This window comes from Pararge aegeria, chromosome 6 (assembly GCF_905163445.1).
Source record: "Pararge aegeria chromosome 6, ilParAegt1.1, whole genome shotgun sequence".
Lineage (NCBI taxonomy): Eukaryota > Metazoa > Arthropoda > Insecta > Lepidoptera > Nymphalidae > Pararge > Pararge aegeria.
The window spans coordinates 18,992,562-19,018,305 of record NC_053185.1 but is presented as its reverse complement, the minus strand read 5'-3'; the positions used below and the strand labels follow the sequence as shown (position 1 = coordinate 19,018,305).

General features: G+C 35.7%; 2 protein-coding genes across 4 annotated transcripts in view; one reads left to right on the top strand and one right to left on the bottom strand.

Annotated features, from left to right (window-relative positions):
• LOC120624495 overlaps nt 1-10,212 on the bottom strand; it is a 44,759-nt gene extending 34,547 nt beyond the window's left edge. For 2 of the 3 annotated variants that reach the window (XM_039891075.1, XM_039891078.1), the window contains exon 1: nt 9,901-10,212. The gene's annotated coding sequence lies outside the window, so the exon portion shown is untranslated. The remainder of the gene's footprint in view (nt 1-9,900) is intronic. The other variant, XM_039891077.1, reaches the window with a different exon arrangement.
• A 5,868-nt stretch (nt 10,213-16,080) lies between these two features.
• On the top strand, nt 16,081-17,468 carry LOC120624609 (E3 ubiquitin-protein ligase SIAH1A-like). The gene has a single exon (XM_039891253.1). The coding sequence runs from the start codon at nt 16,458-16,460 to the stop codon at nt 17,301-17,303; it is 846 nt and encodes a 281-aa protein (XP_039747187.1). The 5' UTR covers nt 16,081-16,457; the 3' UTR covers nt 17,304-17,468.
• The last annotated feature ends 8,276 nt before the right edge of the window (nt 17,469-25,744 follow it).

The window sequence follows — 25,744 nt, the reverse complement described above, 5'->3', positions numbered from 1 at the left end:
CTGAAATAAAAGTTATCCAAAGTTGCATAAATCTACTTAAACAAAACTGTTTTCATGTTGCACAGTAATGTACGCTAGGAATGTGGCAAAACGTACAAATAAGACGAACAAAGCTAAGCTATCAAATAGGAATACAATATATGTAGATAGCCGCTATAAGTCTGACAGAAGGCATATACCAATTTCTGCATCTATGATATGAGAACTGTAGCTTAGACGTTAAAGCGCTCAGGCCGCGATTGCCAGAGAATCGCAGGTTCAAATCCTGTCCGTTTTAATTTTTTATAAGCATATTAATATATTTGATATTTCCTCCAAGTGTAATAAAAACACTCATAAAAATAATAAAATACCTATAGGTAGGTAATAATCCTTTACCAAAACGAGTACTTATCATTTGCTTGGTTAATTGAACGGTCATAAACACGTGACAACTGCATATCATCTATCTGGTAGGGTCGATTTCATTTCTAAGGAACTTTTCAATTAATGCCTATATCTCGTTCCCAAAGTACCAATTACTCATCGTTATCATCTCAGCTCACATATCGGCACAAGCCGCCAAGGAAAATGAGAAGGGTTAAGGCTGTGGTTCACCAAGCTGGCCAAGTACGGATTGGTAAACTTCACTCGCCTTTGAGAACACTATAGAGAACTCTCAGGCGTGCAGGTTTTCTCACGATGTTTTTCTTAACCGTTAAAGCAAGTGATATTTTAATTCATTAAAACACACGTGTTAGCATGTGCCTTTGTATGTACATTTGGTTAAAGATAAAACGGTATCTTTATTCAGACTGGTCAAAATTATGCATAATATGTGGTCGGTATGAGTTGGAGTAGGAATTCAAAATGACAGGAACCCAGATCAAAAAGGAGGTAATATGAAATGGCGGGGAAAATAGGTGTCAGGGGAAGATTGGTGCAGTTATCTCTTTGTAGTTGATTAACAGTGTGCTTTAAGTTCAGATAGATTGATATTTGTTTATAAAGTGCTAAACGTTGTTATATATGAATATGGGGTTTACACGTAACTTAGAAAAGTTGGAGGGGCGTGATGGGAATCTAACTCGGCCCCCGAAAGTGTAGTCGAAGTACTGACTACCCACTGGGCTATGACTGCTTCCTATGCTAGATATCACTGTAACGAATTTAATCAAGAATTAATAGTTTAAAAGCAAGACATATTTTTTTTTTTAATCCCGTCATTATTATTACATTTTTTTTATAAAGTGGGTAAATATCCAACCTTTTGATAACTATAAAATTATATTTGCCAAATATTTTGTTACATTGATTAGGATTTAAAAAAAACCCTAATAACTATTAATTAATTCATAGATGGTTTTCAAGAAACAGTGAAAATTACATTTGATTTAATGACATTACATTACCAATGTTCATGACATATCAAAATACCCACCAAGGGTATTTTGATATAAATACGGGTGCATTTTCGATACACTTCAGCAGTCCGAAACCCCAACCCCCTAGTGGTTGAGGTGTCCACTTATACCCCCGCCCCCTACGTTGCGCCTAGGCGGCGACGTCCGAAACATTAACGACCATGACGATCAAACAACTACCGACAATGTGTCCCAACAGCACACAAACACACAACCAACATAGCGTCTTCACCGGCGAAGACGAGGGTCCTGATATTTGACGTCATCCGGACGTGGATCGGTACCACGGTCACAGGGGCGTTCGGACTAAACAATGATTAGTCCAAAAGTCCACCAACACTCAGATTAACGTTGACAGAGCCGAGGTCCGATCCCTCGTAGGAGGCCCCTCGGATCGACGTCTCCCACTCTCCCCCGATGTCATCGAGCCCTGGGGCTCTTCTCATGGCGAGCTTTCGCGCTCGCCCCACTCCCCGGTGACGCCGTAGCAGTCCTACATGGACTCGAACGATCCAAAGATACCTCCCGGTGTCTTAGTCGTTTATTATAACAATACTTAACGCTTTTTATTAATGAACTACATGATACCCGCGACTTCATTCAGATTAAGGTTTTCTATTCCCGCGGGAACTCTCTTATTTTCCGAAATAAAAAGTAGCCTAATTGCTTTTCCATGTCAAAAAATGCATGCCATACAAATCTGTTAAGCCGTTTTTGCGAGATTGAGTAACGAAAATCTATACTTTCAAATTTATAATATAAGCAGGATTGTCAGTAAATAAGTTATAGAAGTTCTAACTTTGAACTAAGAAGTACCAAAATAATTAGATGAAAAAAGTATATTAATAGAAATACACACAATAAATATGCAAGTAACAACCGAGAGAAACCAAATAGATTTTCTTAACAGCTATAAAACTATCACCAAGAGAAATGCAATAAACGTTTAACTATAATAATCATTGTTTCAATGCAAATTACGAGTATAAAAATAAATTCTGTTGTTTACATTATTTATTTTCCAGCTGGGAATTCTATTTGAATATAATTTTTCTTTGGTTTAATTATTTTCAAATGCATCCGGAATGTTTCATGTACTTTTAAACGAGATCGTATATATCTTATACTAATATATAAAGCTGAAGAGGTTGTTTGTTTACTTGAACGCGTTGATCTCAAGAACTACTGGTCCGATTTTATATATTCTTTCAGTGTTGGATAGCACATTTATCGAGGAAGGCTATAGAGAATATATCATTACACTAATGCCAATAAGAGCATAGCACTGATGAAAAATGTTACAAAATCGGGGTATTTTTTAGTTTTGAGAACTTCCACTGCGTGCGCTGCGTAAATGGTTAGTTTCGATAAAATCACGTATGACATAGTTGTTCCCCTTTGAAAGTTGTAAAAAGAAGTCCGCGACAGCATATGTCTCTCGTTTAAGGTTGACTTATAAGCGGACGAAGTCGCGAGAGACCGCTATTATATATGTAAGTTCTCAATCTCGGAAACGGCTCGAATTAGTTTCACAGAATAATAAAAAAAAAAACGAGCTAGCTAGGTTTCATTTTTCGAACATATCGTTTTATCCGTGTTTTGCTACTGTTATAATCATTTTTCCCCCTTCCTTTCCAGAAACCATAAAGTTTTGAGTCCAGATGTCTATTTTTTCCCGTATTAATGCTTAGGAATTTTTTTCAAAATTACCAAAAAAAAATACCGTGCATCCAGCTACTTACTATGTACCTACTCGTATAATATGAATACATATATGCACCTCCTTTCTGTTTTTTGTAGTTTTATGTTTATTTTTGAGGCCCATAGGTTTTAAGGTCGCAACGTTATACCATCGGAAGTTAATTTTCATAGTATTTTTGTTTGTTAATATTTATATTTAAACATTTATCGTCTAGACTTCCGCACATCGAGTTGTTATGTAGGTAAATAATATTACGCCACCGAATTTCTTCATCTTGCTCAAAGAAGTTGTGGGTTCTGACTCATTTTACTATCAACCCGGAACCGGATATGATCAAGGAAAAATCCGTTTGTCTTTCATAGACAATATAATTGTTATTACTTACTACTAGAGTAGATTGACTTTAGTCTTATACTATAGAATTATACCAATTATACAAAATTGCTTTGCTGCAATACGGTTGCAAATATTTTGCGATAATAACCAATGGAGATAATATTACAATTAATAAATGGTGGTAGACTTTAAAGGCACTTTGAATGTCGTTTTAGTCTTGCTGGTCTATTTTTTATTTTTTTATTTATTTCATTAGATATACCAACGATACACTGTATTATAATTAATCATTTTACATTATAGTTTAATGTCCGAGTACAGTTATCACTTAAACGTCTATTGATTAGTATTTTCGACTTCCTATCATGTGTTTCCTATAAGTCCAAAGTCAAAGTCAAGAATATCTTTATTCAAGTAGGCCCATAGGTGGCACTTTTGATGCGTACACTACATGAGAATTACACGGTAGTGAGATAATGGCGATAACCATATTCGTAAACTTAAAACTAAAGCTACGAGGGTTCCAAACGCGTCCTGGTCTAAGAAGAAGTCCACAACAAACATAGCCGCGTGTTTTTTTTTTTTATCAACATCTCACAGTTTATTTATATTAAGCTATGAAGCTAGAGCAATTCACACCCAAGCTTTTTTATCGTTTAAGTAATCCTTAATATTATAATAGGATTTTCCTGTAATATGATATTTTTTCTGTAATGGGATAATCTGTGTTCGAGACCCATTCCGGTCGTACGTATGCTTCATGGTCTTGCATTGCTTTATAAAATTGTCATTAGTTTTAAGGTATGACTGCTATTTGGCTATTGGAGTTTAAATTTGATTGACATTTAAAATTATTAAAAGAGCAACCTGGTTGGAGTAATATTTCACACCCAAGCTTTTTTATCTTACGTTTAATACAAACTTTGAACTTTTTAAGAGACATCTCCACGATGTCATTAGGTACACTGTGGTCCGTACATTAGCAGTTATATAACGTTTTGTGACAGAGCACGTTTTGGGAACTACTACCGCCTTGCTTATTTTCGCCGCCAAGTATCATTGCTGTGTTCTGGTCTGAAGCGTGGATGCCGGTGTAATAACAGGCACATGACGTTACACATAACGTTTCCGCCTCAGGTTATATGCTCCAGAAGTGTTGCTATATATATAGCCTTTTTTTTTCTCCTCGTGGATACCACTACACCACGGGGAGGTGGTTATGGTACAAATCGGTACTGTAATTTTAGAGTTTATCGATTTCATCAAACAAACCAACAAATCTATACTAAAAATGAAAAAAAAAAATCATTTTATTTCAGGTCAGGGACCCATATACAAAATTGAAATACAAAATTTTTATGAATAATATACATAAATACTGATCAATTTTATAAACTTAAAATGCATTTAAAAATTTTCGGAACCGACAGGATTTGAACCTGCGACCATTAGTATATGCTTTTCACATCAATCTTAAAGCGATTGATGTGAAAGGCATATACTGATTTTCGACGGTAGGAGAGCCGTAGGTTAATTGGTGAAAGCGCTCAGGACGCGATTGCCCGAGAGTCGCAGGTTCAAATCCTGTCGGTTCCGAAAATTTTTATATACATTTTAAATTTATAAAATTGATAATTCCTCCAAGTGTAGGTAAAAACACTAATAAAAAATTATAATAATAAATACTTATAATATACATATAAACATAGCCCTGCTGGGCACGAGTCTTCTCCCACAATGAGCAGGGATTTAGGCGGTCCACCACGCTGGCCCAGTGCGGATTGGTGGACTTCACTCGCTTTTGAGAACATTATGGAGAACTCTCAGGCATGCTTGTTTTCTCACGATGTTTTCCGTCACCGTTGAAGCAAGTGATATTTTAATTCCTTAAAACGCACATTACTTAGAAAAGTAAAATAGATAAATAAGTAATAAATAAATGTACTACGACCATACACACATCGCCACCTGGCCCCAAAGTAAGCGTAGCTAGTGTTATGGGAACTGAGATGACTGATGGATATTTTAATTAATAAGATACGTAAATACTTATAATATACATATAAACACCCAGATACTGAAAAACATTCATGCTCTTCACACAAACATTTTCCAGTTGTGGGAATCAAACCCACCGCCTTGGATTCAGAAAGCAGGGTCGCTGCAAACTGCGCCAAACGGCCGTCAGAAATATAAATGACACTCAGATTAAAAAATAAATAAAACAAAAACAATAATTACAATCTAAAATTAAAATTAGAATAAAATTCAACTATTTTATATTATGTCATGTTTTGAATCTGGTGCACTTATTGCCAATGTTTAAAAAATACGTTGTCAGGGGATGCCTGAGAGACGATTCTAAGGAACTTATTATTAGAATTTTCGACGGTTTCCCAGAAACTCGCAATTTTTTTACGAAGCACAGCGTAGAAGTCAGGGATTGTACTATATATTCATACTAGTATTGTAATATAAGATATACCAAGAATACATGAATCATGAAGGAGTAGTTTATCAAAACAACAATAAAGGTGTATGAAAATAGACCAATAAAACGTAAGCGTAGTACAATAATAAACTTTGTCAACCGCCGATAACGTTTATGGTTCGTTGAAAAATGCCGGTACACCACGTAGTTTGTACGCTGGAAAATGTGGAGTCGAAGTTACGATATATCCGTCCTTATCACACCCACGCTGATTCGCACAGGCGAGAGGAATGCGAAAAATGCATAATATAAAGACAAAACCAAAAATAAATCTTTACAGGGAAAAGAAAACGGGAATCTACACGAATTTTCAAGATTCCTGACATTGTGTGATTAGTAATTAGTCGGGTAGGACTTCGTCATCACATCGGGGGGCAGAGTTCGAATCCCAGCACCGCAAACTTCGGCGGCCGATTGGCGCAGTGGGCAGCGACCCTGCTTTCTGAGTCCAAGGCCGTGGGTTCAATTCCCACAACTGAAAAACGTTTGTGTGATGAATATGAATGTTTTTCATTGTCTGAGTGTTTATCTGTATATTATAAGTATTGACGTATGTTATTAATTAAAATATCCATCAGTCATCTCAGTTCCCATAACACAAACTACACCTACTTTGGGGCTAGATGGCGATGTGTGTATTGTCAAAGTGTCATTAATTTATTTATTTAACTTTTCTAAGTAATGTGCGTTTTAAGTAATTAAAACATCACTTGCTTCAACGGTAAAGGAAAACATCTTAAGGAAACCTGCATGCCTGAGAATCCTCCATAATTTTCTCAAAGGCGTGTGAAGTCCACCAATCCGCCCTGGGTCAGCGTGGTGGACGGCCTTAACCCCTTCTCATTGTGGGAGGAGACCCGTGCCCTGTAGTGGGCCGTTAATGGGTTGATATGATGATGATGATGATTATAAGTATAGAATATAGATTAGTATAAATGAAATACCGACAAACTGGCTTATAACCGTATGTTCAGTACTCAGTATTACTAAACTTTGTAACCAGATAGTGGTTTTGACTTTCATAAATCACAACATGGCGCGCTCAGTGTAAGCTGAAACGTGAATGTTGCGTGCAGTTCCCCCGCAATTTGCACTTTCGATAAACATTAGCGGCTGCGAGCGTGCCGTATCATCAGCGCACTTGCTTTGAACCGATACCGTACAATACATAGCAATTAAACATTACCGTAGAACACATAACGACAAGTATAAAAATGCAGGGAAAATAAAACGATGACTATACGTATTATAACATTAAAAAAGCATTTATTTTAAGTAGGCCTATAATACGCACTTTTGAAACGACAAGTCTGTCTGTTTGTAGTGACTCTACCATCGGTTTATTTATTTATTTACTTGCATACCCATGCCTTTACAGAGTCATAAGGCCCTGTCAGGGCGTAGCAAAAAGTAACAGTTTGACCCTTACAATTATTACAAATACACGCTTTCAGGATTAAGATTGTCATTTTAATAAATTATAATATTAAATAATTGCTCAGCCAATTGTTTAGTCCTAAAATTATGTTAAAAATTACTGTGGTATGTCATGAAAAGCAATTGAAATAAGGCGATTATTTAATTTTATATAACATATCTGATATTAGTGTATATTTATTGACAAGAAATTCAGCAGCTTTTCCCACATCAAACTATTAAAAATTTGAACAATTATACAAAATTGTTCAAATTTTCAAGACATCATTAGCAGAACTATAAGGATTCCACTGCTGGTCACAGTGCTCCTCTGTTATAGGAGAGAGGGTTTTTGTACATAAACACATACCGCTGTTGTCTATGATATGTTACAGAGTAGTACATATATCTATGTAAATTTTGAATATGGAATAATTCACAAACTATCGAGTTAAAAAAAGTCGTAGAGCAAAAGTTGTTAGTTTTATGTAAACAACTACAGGCCGAGAGGTTTCTGGTACTTTTTATGCGATTGTATAGCGATCGCCAAAATAGCTCTCAGATTATCTCTGATAGCTCGTTATATTTTGGCCAATTTACACAATCTTTATATATGTATTTCTTGTGTGCGTGTGTATGTCACTGAACTCCTGCTAGACGGCTTGACCGATTTGAATGAATTTTTCAGTATGCATTTGGGTGGCACCCTGGATGGTTTAGTTTCACAAATCAGCCCGACAGATGGCGCTGGGGTCAGCTAGTATCTTTATAAATTATCACCTAATTACCATTCTGATGCATAACCACAAATGATTACTGTGAAGGTTTATCAAAATTTATTCATCCGTTCAACTTCAAATCAGTAGTTTTTGAATGTAAGAGTACCAAACATCCATTCATCCATCCAAATTTTTGCATATATAATATTAGTAGGAGTGGGATGAATGAAATAGGTATGACAAATACGAATAAATAAGTAAATGATGACTTTGGTATGACATACATAACATTGATTCAAAATTCATTTATTTCAAGTAGGCCTACTTTATAAGCACTCTTGAAACGTCAGGTATGTCTGTTTGTAGTGACTCTACCGCCGGTTCGGAAAGCAGATTCTACCGAGAAGAGCCGCCAATAAACTCAGTAGTTGCTCTTTTCCAACATCAACATTTACAATCATTTTATATGTATATACCAGTAGTAACATTTAGTATATTTAATATGTTACTACAGATAATCGCGCAGCATCACCGTGCCGTGTGACAATACAAGTAGTAATGGGACCAGACTAGTTCTGTACCCATGCGCGCATTGTCTCACGAGGTCGCCGAGTCATTGTATTACGAACCCGCCGAAGAAACCCAATTATTCCATTTTGGACCCTTGACACTACCGGTTTGCACCACTGGCAGTGTAAAAGGTATTTTTTGATATCCATTACACTACCAACAAAAAATGCTGTGCTGCCATTCATTACTGTAATTTATTTATTTTATTTATACTCTTTATTTGCATACTACAATTATAAAAAGATAAAAAAAACCACAGACAGAAGCAGCATAAATAAGGCGGCCTTATCGCTTAGTAGCGATCTCTGTCAGGCCACCTCACTGTAAATTTATTATTTTTATTTTATTTTATTTTACGTATCATATTTATTTTTCCATTGTCTTTGAAGTTGCAATATGGTGATGAAAGAAACATTTCGCCAGGAATACTTGGCAATGAGCAAAGTATATACAGAAAGTTTTCAAATTCAAAATAAAAATTTAAATTCAAATTCAAAATTCATGTGTTTCAAATATAAGGCTAATATAAGCACTTTTGAAACTTCAAGTCTGTCTGCTCGTAGTGACTCTACCACCGGTTCGGAAGGCAGATTCTACCGAGAAGAAGCCGGCAACAAGCTGAGCAATTGTTCTTTTCCAACATCCACTATTTACATTTTACATTTTATTTTTACGTGTTACCTTCAAACCTGATGAAGTGACCTGAAGGTATACTTCTACGTGTTGATGCTTTATTTAGTATTCTGTTATTTAGTAAACTGAACACATTTTATAATCTATAACCTAATTCGATTAAAGCGGTCTTGAACTCTAAGATTATTGCTTTCGATGAAAAACGCTCAAAAAGCTGGCTTTGCCTCCAAAGACACGCGCGTTATTGCGAGTAATCAACACTCTATGATATCAGCAGCAACATCGGGCACCGAACCGACTTACGTACGTATCCATTAATACTAATAATAATATATAATAAAAATATATATATATATTTGCTAGAATTGTGGATCACAATAAGATTTTTACCAATAATTAAAATACACTACTACTCAATCTAATGCCAACGACATTCGCATACAAAAAAAAAAAAAAATTATAGTCTAAGATATGAAACTAAATTCAAGAGAGACATTAAAACCTCATTTCTACTTTTTACTGCTTTATAAAAACACTACCTACATCTCAGAAATAATCATAAACATACTGAAAATAAATATTGAAAGATATGTATGAACTGATAATAAAATAGGTAAAATGTTCGCTTACCTAGGTTTTTCCTTAAAACTAATTTCTTTTCCCACAGATGAAGTTTTTATTGTTAGTATTCCTTTAATCTGCAAGACCCGCTGTTCACTAATTATATACATATATTTTTTTTTAAACAACTCAAAATGTACATCCGATTTAATTCAAATATGCACTTGTCTTGACAATAAAGCACTGAAACAACAAACAAGACTCAAAAGGAAATAATTAATTGACACGTCACAAGGGAGTCCTTTTATTTTATCGCGAGAATATTTCCAGACGTAATTTACTGAACTTTTACTTTTAACGCGGCACGCGTGTACGCGGGAATGCGACCGCAGACTACTAAGCGTTTTCTTAATTTTCGCGCGCTGCGATATCATTTGGAGCGGCTTGAGCGTGAATAAAATGTACTTATTCTCGGTAGGGACAATTTGGGAATTTATAATTTCTGAATTTTCTATTCTAATCTACTTTTAATCGATAATTATAATCGATATCAAAATTAAAGGGAGTTCTATAATTCATTAAATATTTCTGTAAATTGGCTGAAACTCAACGATGCCGTTTTTTGTTTATATTTTTCATTCAGAGCACTGGTACAATCGTAAGATGATGACGTTACTAGCATGATATTAATCCAAAGATTTGGTTTTGTGATTAAGATTGATTATTTCCATAAAATTCTGCTTTAAAACGCTAAAATTAGGAAAAATGCCGCAGCGAAATTTAAACCGACCTATCGCAATTGGCTGTATAGGTACACATTTTCCAATTAAATTGTAATGCATTAAGATATTAAGGTAGGTATTATGAAGTGGAAAGATTTTTTTTGTTTGTTCGTACCTGATAGACTACGAAACTACAGACTGATTTTAACTATTTGTTGCCAACAGAAAACTTTTTCAAATTTAGAGTTCGTTAAGAGAATTGCAATAATGTAACCCAAAAGTAGCAACAACTTTTTGACTATAAAATTCGTCATTTAGCGTGCGCTGAAAAAACTATTGTTGAAAAATTACAATTATTTCTTACTTTTTAAATTTTGTTGTTGTAGTTTCATATTCATTTAGTTTTTAATTTTTTTTTTTCAATTTTAATTTTATTTAACTTATATTATATTATCGTAGTATTTATTTGCTCACCTTAACAGTCTTTTTTGTTTTAATTTTTGTCATATGGGTATTTGACCTGACTTGAAAGCATTTATTATTATAAATAAAAGTTATGTACCACATGATTACATTAGTCATTACTAGGCAAAAACCAACCTCGGGCAAACTGACGGTTTCCGCGGGATTTGTAAATTAACGAAATTAACTCGCGGGCAACTGATAGTGGGCATATAAAGAAATTGATAAAATTGGTTAGCTTAATTATTTAGATTATTCGACTTGCAATTTGTTGAGCGGTTACCATTTTCAAAAACAGATCAAGGGGTTTCTATATTTATGTCTGAGAATTTGGAGTGTGACTTGGAGTTGGAGTGTGAGAATTTTGTGTGTGTGTGTTTGGAGAGTTTGTGTGTGTGTGTGTGTTGGTTTGGATTTGAGTTTGGACGTGCTCCCCTCTTATACCTCTGAAGGTATTCTTATACCTTCACAGGAGCACGTTAAGCCGCGGTAAGTCTAGGTTATTAACACTAACATGGAGTAATGCAAGCACCTTTGGAACCCAGCATCCGCCGTTCCCCAATATTTGTGCCCTTTGTCGGAGAGAGCTTGTAGCCTAGTGGTTAACACTTCTGGCCCTCTTTCGGGACAACCAAGTTCGTTGGCCGACCCACACCTGTTAATTTTCGGCGTTATGTGCATTTTTAGCTTTGACTTTGACTCGACGCACGATCAAATAAGAAATGAGGTAATCTGTAGAGGTTCCTACATAGCTCAACGAGTTGCGAAGTATTTGACTTGGGAGTTGTGTCATAAAACTGACATTGTCACCCCCGTATCAGCAGAATAAATATTCCACGCACTTAATAGGAATGAGCATAATTTGGTGATGATATTTTATAATATTAAAATATTTATGAGTCATACATTTTATTGCAGTGCACAAACTTTTTTGGGTTGCTGATAATAAACACTTACGTCTGTCATGTTTCCATCGCCCGTTATCTTGAGAGATAAAATCTTCAAACACTGAATGACACATATAAATGGAAAACCCTAAAACAGATTGCGAAAGAAATGTCCAATCCAATAAATTGGGAATGGTTTGCGAGGAGTAAGATAAAACTTCTAAATAATGATTGTACCTAGTAGTTGGAAATTTTCGTACACTGTGCAGATCTTATTATAGAAAAGTCCTATTATAGTATAAAGGACTACGTAAACGATAAAAAAGCTTGGGTGTAAATTATTGCTCTAACCAGGTTGCTCTTCTAATAATTTAAAATGACATTGTGAGATGGTGATAACAAAAAAAAAAAAAAAACACTCGGCTAAGTTTGTTGTGGGCTTCTTCTTAGACCGGGACGCGTTTGGAACCCTCGTAGCTTTAGTTTTAAGTTTACGAATGTGGTTATCGCCATCATCTCACTACCGTGTAATTCTCATGTACGCATCAAAAGTGCCACGTGTGGGCCTACTTGAATAAAGATATTTTTGACTTTTATCGATTCGATCGTGAAAACAGAAAATTTGGTTTTCACATCAAAACCAAAAGGACCTTTCTTTGACCGACATCTGAACGTGCTCTCTTAGGCACCAATTAAAGAACAACATTCAACAAACATCAGACCACGAGCTCCAGAATTATCAACAACTTTCTGCAACTCTTAGTTAACAATTCAGTTTTTTAGTTTTCTTAGTAAAAGTTTCTTGTAACAGAGCTCATCCGGGGAACTACGCCATGCTTATTTCTGCCGAAAATCACCATTGTTGTATACCGGCCTGAAGGGCTTGGATGCTTTTTTAACTACAGGCAGGGGGGCAAGTGGAAGGCTACTACCCAGTCAGCATCCAAAATTTCCAAGCTCACCTGCCCGTGGTGCACCCTGCCGTCTAACCGAAGAGGCTCTTGCGACCGACCACTGACGGTATAACCACTTCGAATTGGCTAGGCTGAACAAATGGCACAGACCGGTGTCGGGCAGCAGGGACGAGGCGCCGGTGCGATCAGTCTAGCCCTACGATGACAAACCCGCTTGCCAAGCGTGGTCATTATCGGGCATAACTTCAATGGGAAGAAGAAATCAACCACAGCCCCTAGTTCCCGGCGGCCCTGCTATTCATGGCTCTGGCAGCGGTTGTGACCCCCAACGAGGTGGACAGACGACATTAAGCGTGTCGCAGGTAGCCGCTGGATCCAAGCGGCACAAAACTGTGGAATTTGGAACTTTTACAAAAGATCTATGTCCAGCAGTGGACGTCTATTGGTTGATATGATGATGAAGGTTTAACGGCCCAGGTTGATGGACAAAGGGCGGCACTTTATAATAATAATAATAATAATTTCATTTATTTGCATTAAACATGGGTTGTTTTGCTATAAAGGCGTGCAAAATTTTTTACGGATACAAATCTATTTATTCAATTAGGCAATTTATTTGTATTTAATATTAATTCATTTAGTTTCAGTTTCAATAGTAAAATAAGTAAATGTCAACAAAATAATCATTAATATAAGGTTACTTGAAATTCGTCAAAGGAAAATGCCATTCGAATCTAGATTATCAATACGTGCCAAATAAATGAAATGAATCTAGAAATTATCATTAATCCTTTTGACAAAAACAGTCATGGATTTGAAGTATTAATATTTGATATTAATAGTTGGAAGGACTAGCGTCTAAAGCGACGAGGGGAAAAAAAGAAAGAGAGGAGGGAAAAAAAGATGGCGCGGGAAGCGGGGGACGTTTGAGATTATTTGGCGAGATTTTAAAAGAGAAAAGGAAAAAGGGAAAGGATAATCCTTTCCCTTTTTCTTTTTTAAATAATAAGTAAAGGAGTAATTATTTTATGAGTTTAAAGTGGAAGTATATTGTGAGCATCGACAAAATTTGGTTTTTTATTTGGACTGGAGTAATTTTTACAAATGTTATAATATAAGTTTTCATTGTTTGGTTTGTCAAAAATGATAATTATATTATATTAAATATATTTATTAATTGGTAAATCTTTAACACGGTTTGTAGGACTATCAGCTAGGTCCGTCAATTATTACGACAAAAATAAACATTATTATCAGATTTTTCATGCGGAGCGACCAATGTATTGACGTGCTCTCGGAGGCATGGAAAATATATATAATCTCCAATTTCAGTTATTCAAATGATCTAAGATAGTTCTAGGAGTTATAAACGTCCATAAATAAATCATAATATTATGAGTTTATATACTTATACAAGTTCGCGTATTATGGTTTATCAAGTAGGTACAATAATAAATTGTATGGATTGTTTGTGTAATGTTACAAATTACAGTACAGCGGAGATCGATGTTCTCAGAAATCGCGTGCGTCAAATCGCATTCCGTAGCAAATTAACCAAGACAAGACGTGGTATGTACTATGTACCTACGTGTAACTGACTGTCATCTTTATATAGTTACGTTTGTATGTACTTCGCACTTAACAAAAGCTTCAGTGCCAAGCGTAGGTGCAAAAGTATTCGTTGTTTGTTGTGACTTCCTCTTAGACCAGGGGTCTTCCTACAATCGTTTGAAGCCGTCATCATCATCAAATCATTAACGGTCTTCTCCCCCAAAGAGAAGGGGCTTCGCTTTTCCAGTGCGGATTGGTGGACACGCACATCTTTGAGAACATTACGGAGAAGTCTTAGGCATGCAAGTTTCCTCACGATGTTTTTCTTCACCGTTGACGCAACTGCTTGTAAATTGCTTAAAATGCACATAACTTAGCAAAATAGCAGTTGAACTCCTACCCACTGGCCTATCACGCTTCTAGGCACTTTCTTAAAGCAGTTATTTAAAATTATTGATGCCATTTTCCACAATTATATTTCTAGTGGCGGTTTCCGGCGTTCTTCGTTAGAGTTTATTGAGGTTTTTTTACAAATCCCTTGAGAGCCTAGGACAAAAATAAGCCTTAATTACTCGGATTCGTTTGCTTCATATGCCAGAAATAAAATTGTTTGGTGCTTGTTTAGGGCGTAAAGTAAGGACAAACAAACGAACAAACTCATTTTCGCATTTATACTATTAGTATCGAATATACCTAATGGTAAAAATATTTTATGGACGTCAAGTCCATAAAATAATGATTAGGAAGAAATATAAAACTGCCAATTTAAAATTATATCAATAATAATAATATCTCTAGTTTTCTCGCATAAAAAGGGTATTTTTAATGATCTTCGAATAATCTTTGAAATAAGATGGTTCTGACTTTGACATACTTAAATGACTGGTTTGATTGGATTTTTAAACTGTTGTAGCTTGCCCTATTTGTAGCAGTTGAAATTTTAACCTCTTCCGGTCGACAAATTGATCTAATGTTTGGTACATGCACACCCATATTACAATTTATTAAAATATGCATCATTATCATCGTTCATCTTGTCAACCAATGGACGTCCACTGCTGGATAAGGTCTTCTTGAGGGAGTTTCAAATAGTATAGTCTTGTGCCGGTTGAGTCCAGTGGCTCCCTGCGACTCGCTTGATGTACCCACCTATCGACCTCGCCTACCAACGCGTCAATAGGTTCAGTGTCTGTTAATCAAATAGGGCTGGAAACAAAATGGCGGATTAAATTGAAATCAAATTAAAGAGCAGGCTCTGTGAACACCTATTCACCCTAAAGCCACACAGTTTATGTCAAAGTTTAATTAAGTCAACAAAATGCAAGGCGGCACTGTAGACCACGCAGTTTTGTATTTAAACTCGAAATTGCTTGACGAAGCATACGTGGCTCATATGTATCTAGTCATGGACATTGACCAACGTTGTGGGTATGAGCTCTAAGACCTGCGCCTTCTAATGGCCTGCGCCCAGCAGCGGACAACGCCTTTGTAGTGTCTCTTTGATTTCCTTCGCAAGTAATGTTTTTATCATGTATCATCATTGCGTCGTACAAGATTTAAACTGATAGTGCATATTTGCACTTATAGTTACAGAACAGATAACATTATTTTTATTATCTATGTCTGATGTGATCTATGGAAACTATGGTCTACGACATCATTGGTAACATGGTTGCCAAATGCCAGCTGTCACTTAAAATGTTCGAATTTCGATTGGTCAAGTTGTCATTGATGAGAAGACACGACGAATAACATCTTTTTTTCCTAAACTAGAACATTCGCAATTAAAAATTTTATATTGATTTCTTCTCATGAATTAAATTTTCATAATACGTACGAGTTCAATCCTTCTACAGTACGGATTCCCACCCCAATTATTGTATACAAAGATCAAAACTGCACCGATAAAAACGAATACATTGGAAGTTGTGATGGAATCTTATTTCGACGATACAAGCAGACGGAAAATGTCCACAGTGGAGGGCTACAAATGATTCGGGCATCGGTTCGTGGTATTCGTGAAACTTAAGTGAACATTCTGTTGATCGTTGGTCGGCGATCGACTGATCCTATGTGCGCGTGACGGTGTCATGAGCACAAACAACAAGAGACGCGGAACAAGCGGTTCCAGTTGTGCTGTCCCCGGGGTGCACGCGCTCGCCAGTGTGCCCACCGCGATGTCCGCGGACCTAGCCTCGCTGTTCGAGTGCCCGGTGTGCTTCGACTATGTACTACCACCAATCCTGCAGTGCCAGAGTGGGCACCTGGTGTGCTCCAGCTGCCGGCCCAAGTTGTCGTGCTGCCCCACCTGCCGCGGCCCGCTCGGCAACATCCGCAACCTTGCCATGGAGAAGGTTGCTAGTAATGTGATGTTTCCTTGCAAACATTCCAACACTGGCTGCACGGTCACACTGGTCCACACAGAGAAAGCTGAGCATGAAGAGGCGTGTGAGTTCAGACCGTACTCCTGCCCGTGTCCCGGAGCATCCTGCAAGTGGCAGGGTGGGCTCGATCAGGTCATGCCTCACCTTATGATGTCCCACAAGAGTATCACAACGCTGCAAGGCGAAGATATTGTGTTCCTAGCTACTGATATTAACCTACCTGGAGCTGTAGACTGGGTCATGATGCAGTCTTGCTTCAACCATCACTTTATGTTAGTGCTAGAAAAGCAAGAGAAGTTTGATGGCCATCAGCAGTTCTTTGCAATTGTACAGCTTATAGGTTCACGGAAGGAAGCAGAGAACTTTGCGTATCGGCTGGAATTGAATGGGCACAGGAGAAGGCTCACTTGGGAGGCGATGCCAAGGTCTATACACGAAGGAGTCTCATCTGCCATCATGAACTCTGACTGCCTGGTGTTTGATACCTCCCTAGCACAACTGTTTGCGGACAATGGGAATCTCGGGATTAATGTAACAATATCTATTGCCTAATAACCAACATTGCCATACTGTAACAATAGTAAGTACAGAACATACACTCAAACAAATTTCATTAAGTGTGTCCCCACTTATAAACTTATTTTCATCTTGATTCTTGAAATTCCAATTTGATAATTATGCATTGCTACATGCATGTGTTTGCATATGTGTCCATTTTTCATTGAATCAACACTTGCACATTGGAAATTATTCAACTACTTGCATCACAGAAAAGCAAAAGATGTAAAAAAGTAGTGTGGACTCACTTCAGTTTTAACTTTTTAAGTATAATTTAATGATACTGTTATGCCAATGAAAGGATACCAGAATAGTTAGAGTTACTATATAATATAATTATAATTTAAATCAATAAAATGTATAGAAGTGAATCAATATTTTTGTGGACTACACAATTTATAAATGACATGTTTCGTAATTAAATATTTAATTACTATATAATCCACATAAAAATAAGCCAAAAATAATTCTTTTCAATTTTATTATTTGTGTGTTCAACATTAGACATAAGTAGGGGAAAGGAATTTCTGTTTCTGAAGGCTCCGAAAGGCCCCAACTTGAAAGTTACATATTCCTCTTCCAAACAATGAACAAATTATTTGAACGAAATATTTGTATATATGTGTAATGAAGACATAACAGTTATTTTATTACAGTGCTAAACAGTTGTACACAATTATTATCTTCAACATAAACAGTCAAGTTTTCAGGGACTAAATAATCTAAAGTAGGCACTATTGGGTATATAACCATTAATAGAGTAAATTAGCTATGATCTGGAGTGACATCAGAAACCCTACTTATTACTAATATCATTCTGTTATGTTATACCTTGGTAACTACAGCCTCTAGATTTTGCTACTAAAAAGAGCTATTTATTATCTATTTATTAGATAATAAATAGCTTTATTATCTATTTATTAGATAATAAATAGCTAAGTTTACAATTCATAACAGTAGTTTCTCAGGAAAATTTGTGGGTTACCACTTGTACACCTGTCAATTTTGTTAATTTTTTGTGTATAACCGTTTTGCACTATTATTTGAATAATATTGAGTGCTGGTAGGTCATAAGTTGAAGAACACTCTAAAATATCATGTAAAAACATGCTTTCTGTGACATTAAATGAAATGGGTTATATTTAATTGAATAATTTTAACCGACTTAAGTGTCCGACTCAGGTGTCCGAATATATGCGATCTCATAATCATAAATGTAAAAAGGAATGTATTTCATTACACATTCACAGACAACATTTTAAACCTGACAAAATCCTGGGGAAAGTATTATAGTAGAAAGTGGTATAAAATCTCAAAAAAAAATTCACAATACATTAAACTTGTGTAAAAAGAAAAAAAATAAAACTTTTTCAGAATGTACAAAGCCCTTTCATATGATACTCCAATCAATCTTATTCAAATCTCAGTTAAGGTATCTTCTTAACCCTCATTTTTTTGTCACAGCTGATTATCCATAGACAGGACAGCCAAAGTCGCAGCATAAGGCTTTTACTCTTACCATCAGTATGGAATCTAAAAACTTCAAAAGCTTTGATCGCATTTATAACGCGAAGAAATGCGAGCACCCTTAAAGATAGAAAGAATAAAGTAAACAATTCCCTTAACAGACAGTTTTAAGGCATGCTTGTTTGAACTTTTCGTATTTGCCTGATAAAGACCTACTCCAATAATAAATCTTCGAGTTTAAAGTTGTACTATTTTTTTTCGTAATAATAATTTTGGGAAAGTAGAGCTTCGGACTTTGCAATTTAGTTTCGAGTACAGTTTTATATACAACCAAAATTAGCCCCTTGTATGAAGAAATTAATGTTTTTAATTACTAAATTCAAGAAAAATATTGTCACTGATCTATAAGCTGTTACTCATAAAAAATGTAATAAAGGAAGAAAACACAATTCGTTGACCGGTCCTTATATCAGATTGACAAGTGTGAGTTTTTCTACCTACCTTTACTTTTTCGATCGCGTCAAAGTTTACTGCGATGTATGTTATTGAAGGAGCGCCATCTGTTACAATACTGCGACATCGTACTGTCACTAGATGTTACTTAACACGATTATTCAAGTAATAATATCCCTCGATACAGTGGATGCAATTGAAACCATGATTTATTAGTTATTCATTCATACTTATGGTGAAAAAAACATCATCATCCTCCTCTCTTTGAGGGTTAAAGAGTTTAATCTCTCATGTTCTCATTTTCATAAACCCATTGCCGGCCCACTAAAGGGCGCGAGTCTCAGAATGAGAAGGGGTTAATGCCGTAGACCAGTACGTTGGCCAAGTGCGAATTGGCAGACTTCACACGACGCGACGCGGCGACGTTGGGAACATTATCGAGCACTCTGGTATGCAGCAGGGCTAGTACGGGCGGGAGATAAAAATTATGTCCCCCGATTATATCCCCTGACAAGGAATATAATTAACGTGTCCACCTGCTCAATCGCTGGAACATGGAATAGGAGAAGTTTACTCCGTTTATTAATACACATATATTATTTGGATATTATTTTCACTTATGCGCCAGTGCTCTGAGAGTTGATAAAGCTGTGGGAGAAGATAAATTTATATCCTTTCCCCGAGGATATAATTGTCTCCTGCCCATGCTAGCCGTGCAGGACAGAACATTTCCTCACGATGATTTCCTTTACCGATAAAGCAAGTGATATTTAATTTATTTAAACGCAAGTGCTTGCCGGGGCTCCAGCTCAGTTCGAAAAGGAAGCCGTTGTTAAAAAATTAAACAACGTTTATTTAGATGCAAGCACAATACAAAATAAAATTTAAATGACTGAAAATTATTATATTATTTATATTATTCAGTTGATAATTAATTCAAATGATAGAAAGTTAGTTATAAAATTTGTAAGCATTTGTAAACTATCTATGCATGACAACTTAATGTAAATGGAATATCCGTTGATTACGTCAGACGTTCAATGGAGAGACCTTTTTGACGCCTTATTCAAAATTAATCACATACGGTTTTACTTAAATACGTTAACTAATTAAAGTTATGAATTACCAGTAACAGTAACAACGTACATATAATTCAAAGCAATTTAATTAACGTTTCTAAGTGGCTACAACAAAATATTTCATATACTTAATTTTTTTATTCAGAAATCAATAATTAATTTTTAGACATATAGTCTGACCGTTGAAAGAAAGCATTCCTGACAAATCTATTTTTATTCGGACGATGTATGTTGAACTTTCAAGTGACGTTGCTTTATGATAAAAATATTCTTCACTACTATAGTATGTTAACATGATATTAATAATATGAACTTACATTTTTTTTTAATATTATAAAATAAAATAAAAATAAAAATAATTTTTTAATATTATTGTGCTAAATTAGTGTTAAAATTTTTGAGAGAATAATATTTTTTAGTTCATTCTACGCTCTTGCTAGATTATGTCTTCTGTTTATTACGGACAGACTTAAGGACGCATTCTTTCAACCGCAGGACTGTACAGACATTAATTATTTAATGATCATAGAAACGCATTGTGTAGGTAACTCCTTGCAATTTGTTTGAGAATGTGAAATTTTTTAAATTATATAATGCAACAATTAAAAAATGGAATTTCAATGCGTTATGATAAAACGCGCAATATTTGACTGGATCAGGAGGCTTCCATCGGTAAAAGCAGTATTATTTTATAGTTTTATATGCCATACGTTTATGTCACTCAAATAAGAATTATCAGTATAAAACAAGAGTGGCACAATATTAAATTAATACTGCTGCGATGGTAGTAGGCCCCTTTTAGTTGAACTTTATAACACAAATCACCACTTATTTTACTTTCATGGTTGTGCAAAATCCTTTATAAATAACATTTCATCATGATCATAGAAGAATGATAATTACACTTCGTTAAATTTCAAATGATTACTTAATTATTTTTTCATGACAAAACTTTTATAAAATCTGTGTATAAATTATGTTTCGACGTTATGAAAAATACTTGTTGAAAATTATTAAAAATGAATATACTGCACTTTTCTAAGATCATGATGATTTTTAAACAAAGATTTAAATCGTAGATATGACCTGGGTAAAGTCACCAGCAGGGGAACCTGGTACAGCAAGGGAACTGAGTAGTAGTAGCATGTGGAAACATGATAAACAACGTGAACGTGATTTGATTGATTTATGCTAGCAAGCAGAATGCGATTATTATACAGATTTAATTTTGTAAGCGATATTTAGGATACCTGTCTCGTAGAGGGCGCGACTCGTTACCGCCACAGTCTAGCATAAATCATCCTGACACCACTGTGTTTCTAACAATCGATCATACAATAGATTTTTGATATTATTTCGTATGTCATTCAATGTGGAATAAGATGAGGTCATATCTACAATTCAAATATTTACTTAAGGCTCCGTACGTGGGCACTATTGACAGCTCACAATACAAATTTATGATAAAAAGATTCGAAAGAGTTAAATTGAGCTGTCGCAGGACGCCTGGAAGATGTGAAACATCGAAACTTTCACGTATATTTTATCCAATATTCTTCAGTAAGCGTGATATGAGAAATCCATCTAACCAAGTTATGAAAGGAAACATTTATTAAATTTTCTATATAAAAAAATCCTATGATAGGGTAGCTCGATTCGACGCCCATTGTGCATTTCTATGTATAAACAGTAAGCAAAAAAAACTATTCTATTTTATTTACGCTAACAGCCAGTCTTAACTGCCGAATTAGATGTTTCACATTGCAATTTTTTTTTCACTAACTACCCTCTTCTAAAAGCCATAGTCATAAGATTTATTAAGTTTTTTCTATTTAAATGAATTTCAACTTAAAAAGCGCGTCACCTCTCTATCTGGAGAGAGGGATATGTAGCTTAGCTGCTCTGCATACCCCCACCATGCTGCCTGTTCGGTGCAATGGGGGTCGGTGACCGAATGACTTACAGAATACGAAATAAACGTGTGACTTAAGACGGATAAACAAGGACCGTGGTCCTTAGAAAAGGCAAAATGCACAAACATCGCTTCTAACTTCTACTTAAATAAAAAATATTACCCAATGTGATAACGTCACATTTGGTTATTTATTAATTTACTTAAAGCTAACATGTTAGCAATAGCGGTCAGCTAATAAGAATCGTTAGATTCTTAAATCACGTGAGTAAACATGATTTGAATAAGGCAGCACGCCGGCGCTGCGGCGGCGATGGAATCGTCCGAATCGGGTAGCAGTTTAAATTTTTATTTTCTTTTCTTGGCGCGTTATGAAAGTAATTTGTGTAATGTAAATAATTATTATTCGTATTTGATCTCGTCTATTGTATGACTCGGATCATATTAATTTGAACGCGTAAAAACATTTATTATTATCGCAAAAGAAGTGTTACTTCTTACGTGCGTACATAAAGTACTACTCGAATTTATGACAATAGTAGTGACTTTTGTTTAAATACAAAACTCTAAACTATGTTGATTTGTCTAAAAAAAGGGTTATCCTTCACAATTTTGAAAGGACAGCACTAATTTTAGACTTGTCAATTGAATTTAATTCAGTGTAAATATATATACTATATGTAAAATAGAATTGGCACCATTAACTAGCTAAAACCGACTGATTGTTTGTACATAAAGATGGTACTGCTAATTCTGTTGCACACAACTCTTTTATATGTCTAAAAGTTTGGTCATTTCAGGAAGTTACTTGTAGAAAAGAAAAGCATTTATTTATTGTTTATTTAGAGAATTGTGTGAAACAGAATACACAGCAATATATATTTTCACGAGTGATAATTTTTTTAATATTTTATGCCATGGTGATGTAAACAATGCTTTAAAAATATAGCTCAAAAATATCTTGAAGAAACAATACCCCATTGTTTCACACGTCCTCATTTACAGTACTTTGAGCGTGGAACTGTCAAAAGTGTCCTCGTACGGTGCCACGAGTATAGTCTACCTAGTGTAAATTACCGCTTGTTTTATTTATGCAAAACGCATGTTAATTAATTGTAGAGTTATAAATTCACTCCAAATTTAGTATTTGTTAGTCATTTATAGTGTAAGTGATAAAAAAAATAAACTGAAACAAGGGAGGTTTTTAATCGTCAGATAACTTTTATCAGGTTCCAATTAATACGTTTTGACAGATAGATTAACTGACGATTAAAGAGTTAGCATATGAAGGGTCGAAAAAAAGATTCTAAGACGCCAAATAAGTTTTAGTTTGGTCTCTTGGCTTCTTTCACGGGCTTAATAGGGCACTGCTTCACTTTAAAAGGATTTCAAATGTGAATGGTATTTGAAAAGTCTACTGTAGGTATTGTAACGCATTATGGACTATATTTTGTCTCGATTTAAACAAAATGCTTTTCGAGACATCACTAATTGTGTTCTAATCGCCTGTGTAATGTTTATTTTCTACGAGTCAAATACATGCCTGTCGACTTAAAATCTTTCAAATACCTCTTTCCTGCTCTTGGCATATAAAGACACCAATAAGGTATGAAGTTGTATTATTTAACTTTTCTACTTATAAGGTAAAAACCAAGGTTAATAAAAGATTTTGGTTGTATAAATAAATTTTTGTAATGTACCTTTTGTAGTTTTAATAATTTCCCAGCAAAAAAGTAATCTGCCTCAGATTTTAGTTAATTAAAAAGTGCTAACGTAACTTCTTCTTTTCGTGCCTCTCCAACTAGCGAAGGTTGGCCGTCAGTTTTTGATAATTTTCCTTTTCTCTCGCGAGGCTTAACAGCTGGGCGGCACTCGCGATCCCAGTCCACTCACTAATGTTGCGCAACTAAGACTTCCTCTTGCGACCGATTTGCGATTTGCTCTTTCAAGCAACTTTGCCCATCATTATCAGTTGCAGTTATCTGTATCTATCATACCGAAGCACATGCCCTAGATAAGCAACTTTTTTCTTTTTGACGGTCTTCCAAAGTTCGCGCTGACAACCAACTCGTCGCAAGACTTCCTCATTGGTAACCAACTGATTTTCAGCATGCGTCGATAGGCCCACATCTCGAATGCTTCTCGACGTTTCCTGAGATTTGATGGTCCAGGATTCGCATCCGTAAAGAAGTATTGGCCATAATGTAGAAAGCGTTAACGTAATGCGATGCGGCTAGTGAGCACTTTTTTCATGCTTTGAAAAGCACTACGGGCGACTTCTATCAGTTTTAATTTCTGTTTCACTGTCCCATTTTTAACTTAACTAAAATGTTTTAATTTCTCATTTGTTTAATCGTTTGTTACCCATATTCTTCTCAACTGCTGAATGAATTTCTATTTCGTTAATAACAACCGCGAACAACGTTCTGTTCGTGACTTTTAAAAATGTATCTTTCAAGCGTCATACCTAAGTTATTAAGCGTACTAGTAAGATGTCACGAGGACACGAACAAAACAAGAAAAAAGATCTAATAGAACGCCGTGAGTTTTGAATTGAATAATAAAAATTATTTCGCTGACCTTTGCATTTTGGGATTACTTAACCTAGGACACACGATCCAGTTAGGTAGGTCCAATTACGAGAAGGAGTTGAAACGCCGAATCCAACTCGGATGGGCAGCGTTCGGGAAACTTCGTGACATCTTTTCGTCAGAAATCCCTCAGTACCTGAAGACAAAAGTCTTCGAACAGTACGTGTTGCCAGTGATGACCTATGGCTCTGAAAAATGGTTGATAACTATGGGCCTCATAAGAAGGCTCAGAGTCAATCAGCGGGCGATGGAGAGAGCTATGCTCGGAGTATCTCTACGCGATCGAATAAAAAATGTGGAGATTCGTGGAAGAACCGGAGTTACCGAAATAGCTCAACGAGTCGCGAAACTGAAATGGCAATGGGCCGGGCACATAGTTCGGAGATAGGATGGACGTTGGTGTCCCAAGGTGCGGGAATGGCAGCCCCGAACTGGTAAGCGCAGCGTGGTCGACCCCCATCGAGGTGGCGAGACGACATTAAGCGCGTCGCAGGTAGCCGCTGGATCCAAGCGGCATAGAACCGTGGAACTTCCAACAAAAGACCTTTGTCCAGCAGTGGACGTCTATCGGTTGATAGGATGACGATGATGATGACGGTGCTTCGTTTTTAATAGCATTTTCACGAAAGCATAGTTTTGTAACATTTTATTTTCTGATATATAAATAAAAATATTTTTCAGTAAAACATGCTTTTTGAGTTAAAACTGTTTTCTTGAAAGAGTGCGATAGAGATTTTTGGTTTACGTTACTGAAAATACTTACAAAAACAACAAAACAAACATTTTGATAAATAATTTATTAATACTTTAGTTATAGCTCACTTCTTCAAAGAAACAACAAAAAAAGTATAATAATTAAAAGTTGTATTAATAAAGTTTTGAATCAATAATGAGAAAATTATTTAAAAGCCCCCAATTTATTGCAATCTGTTG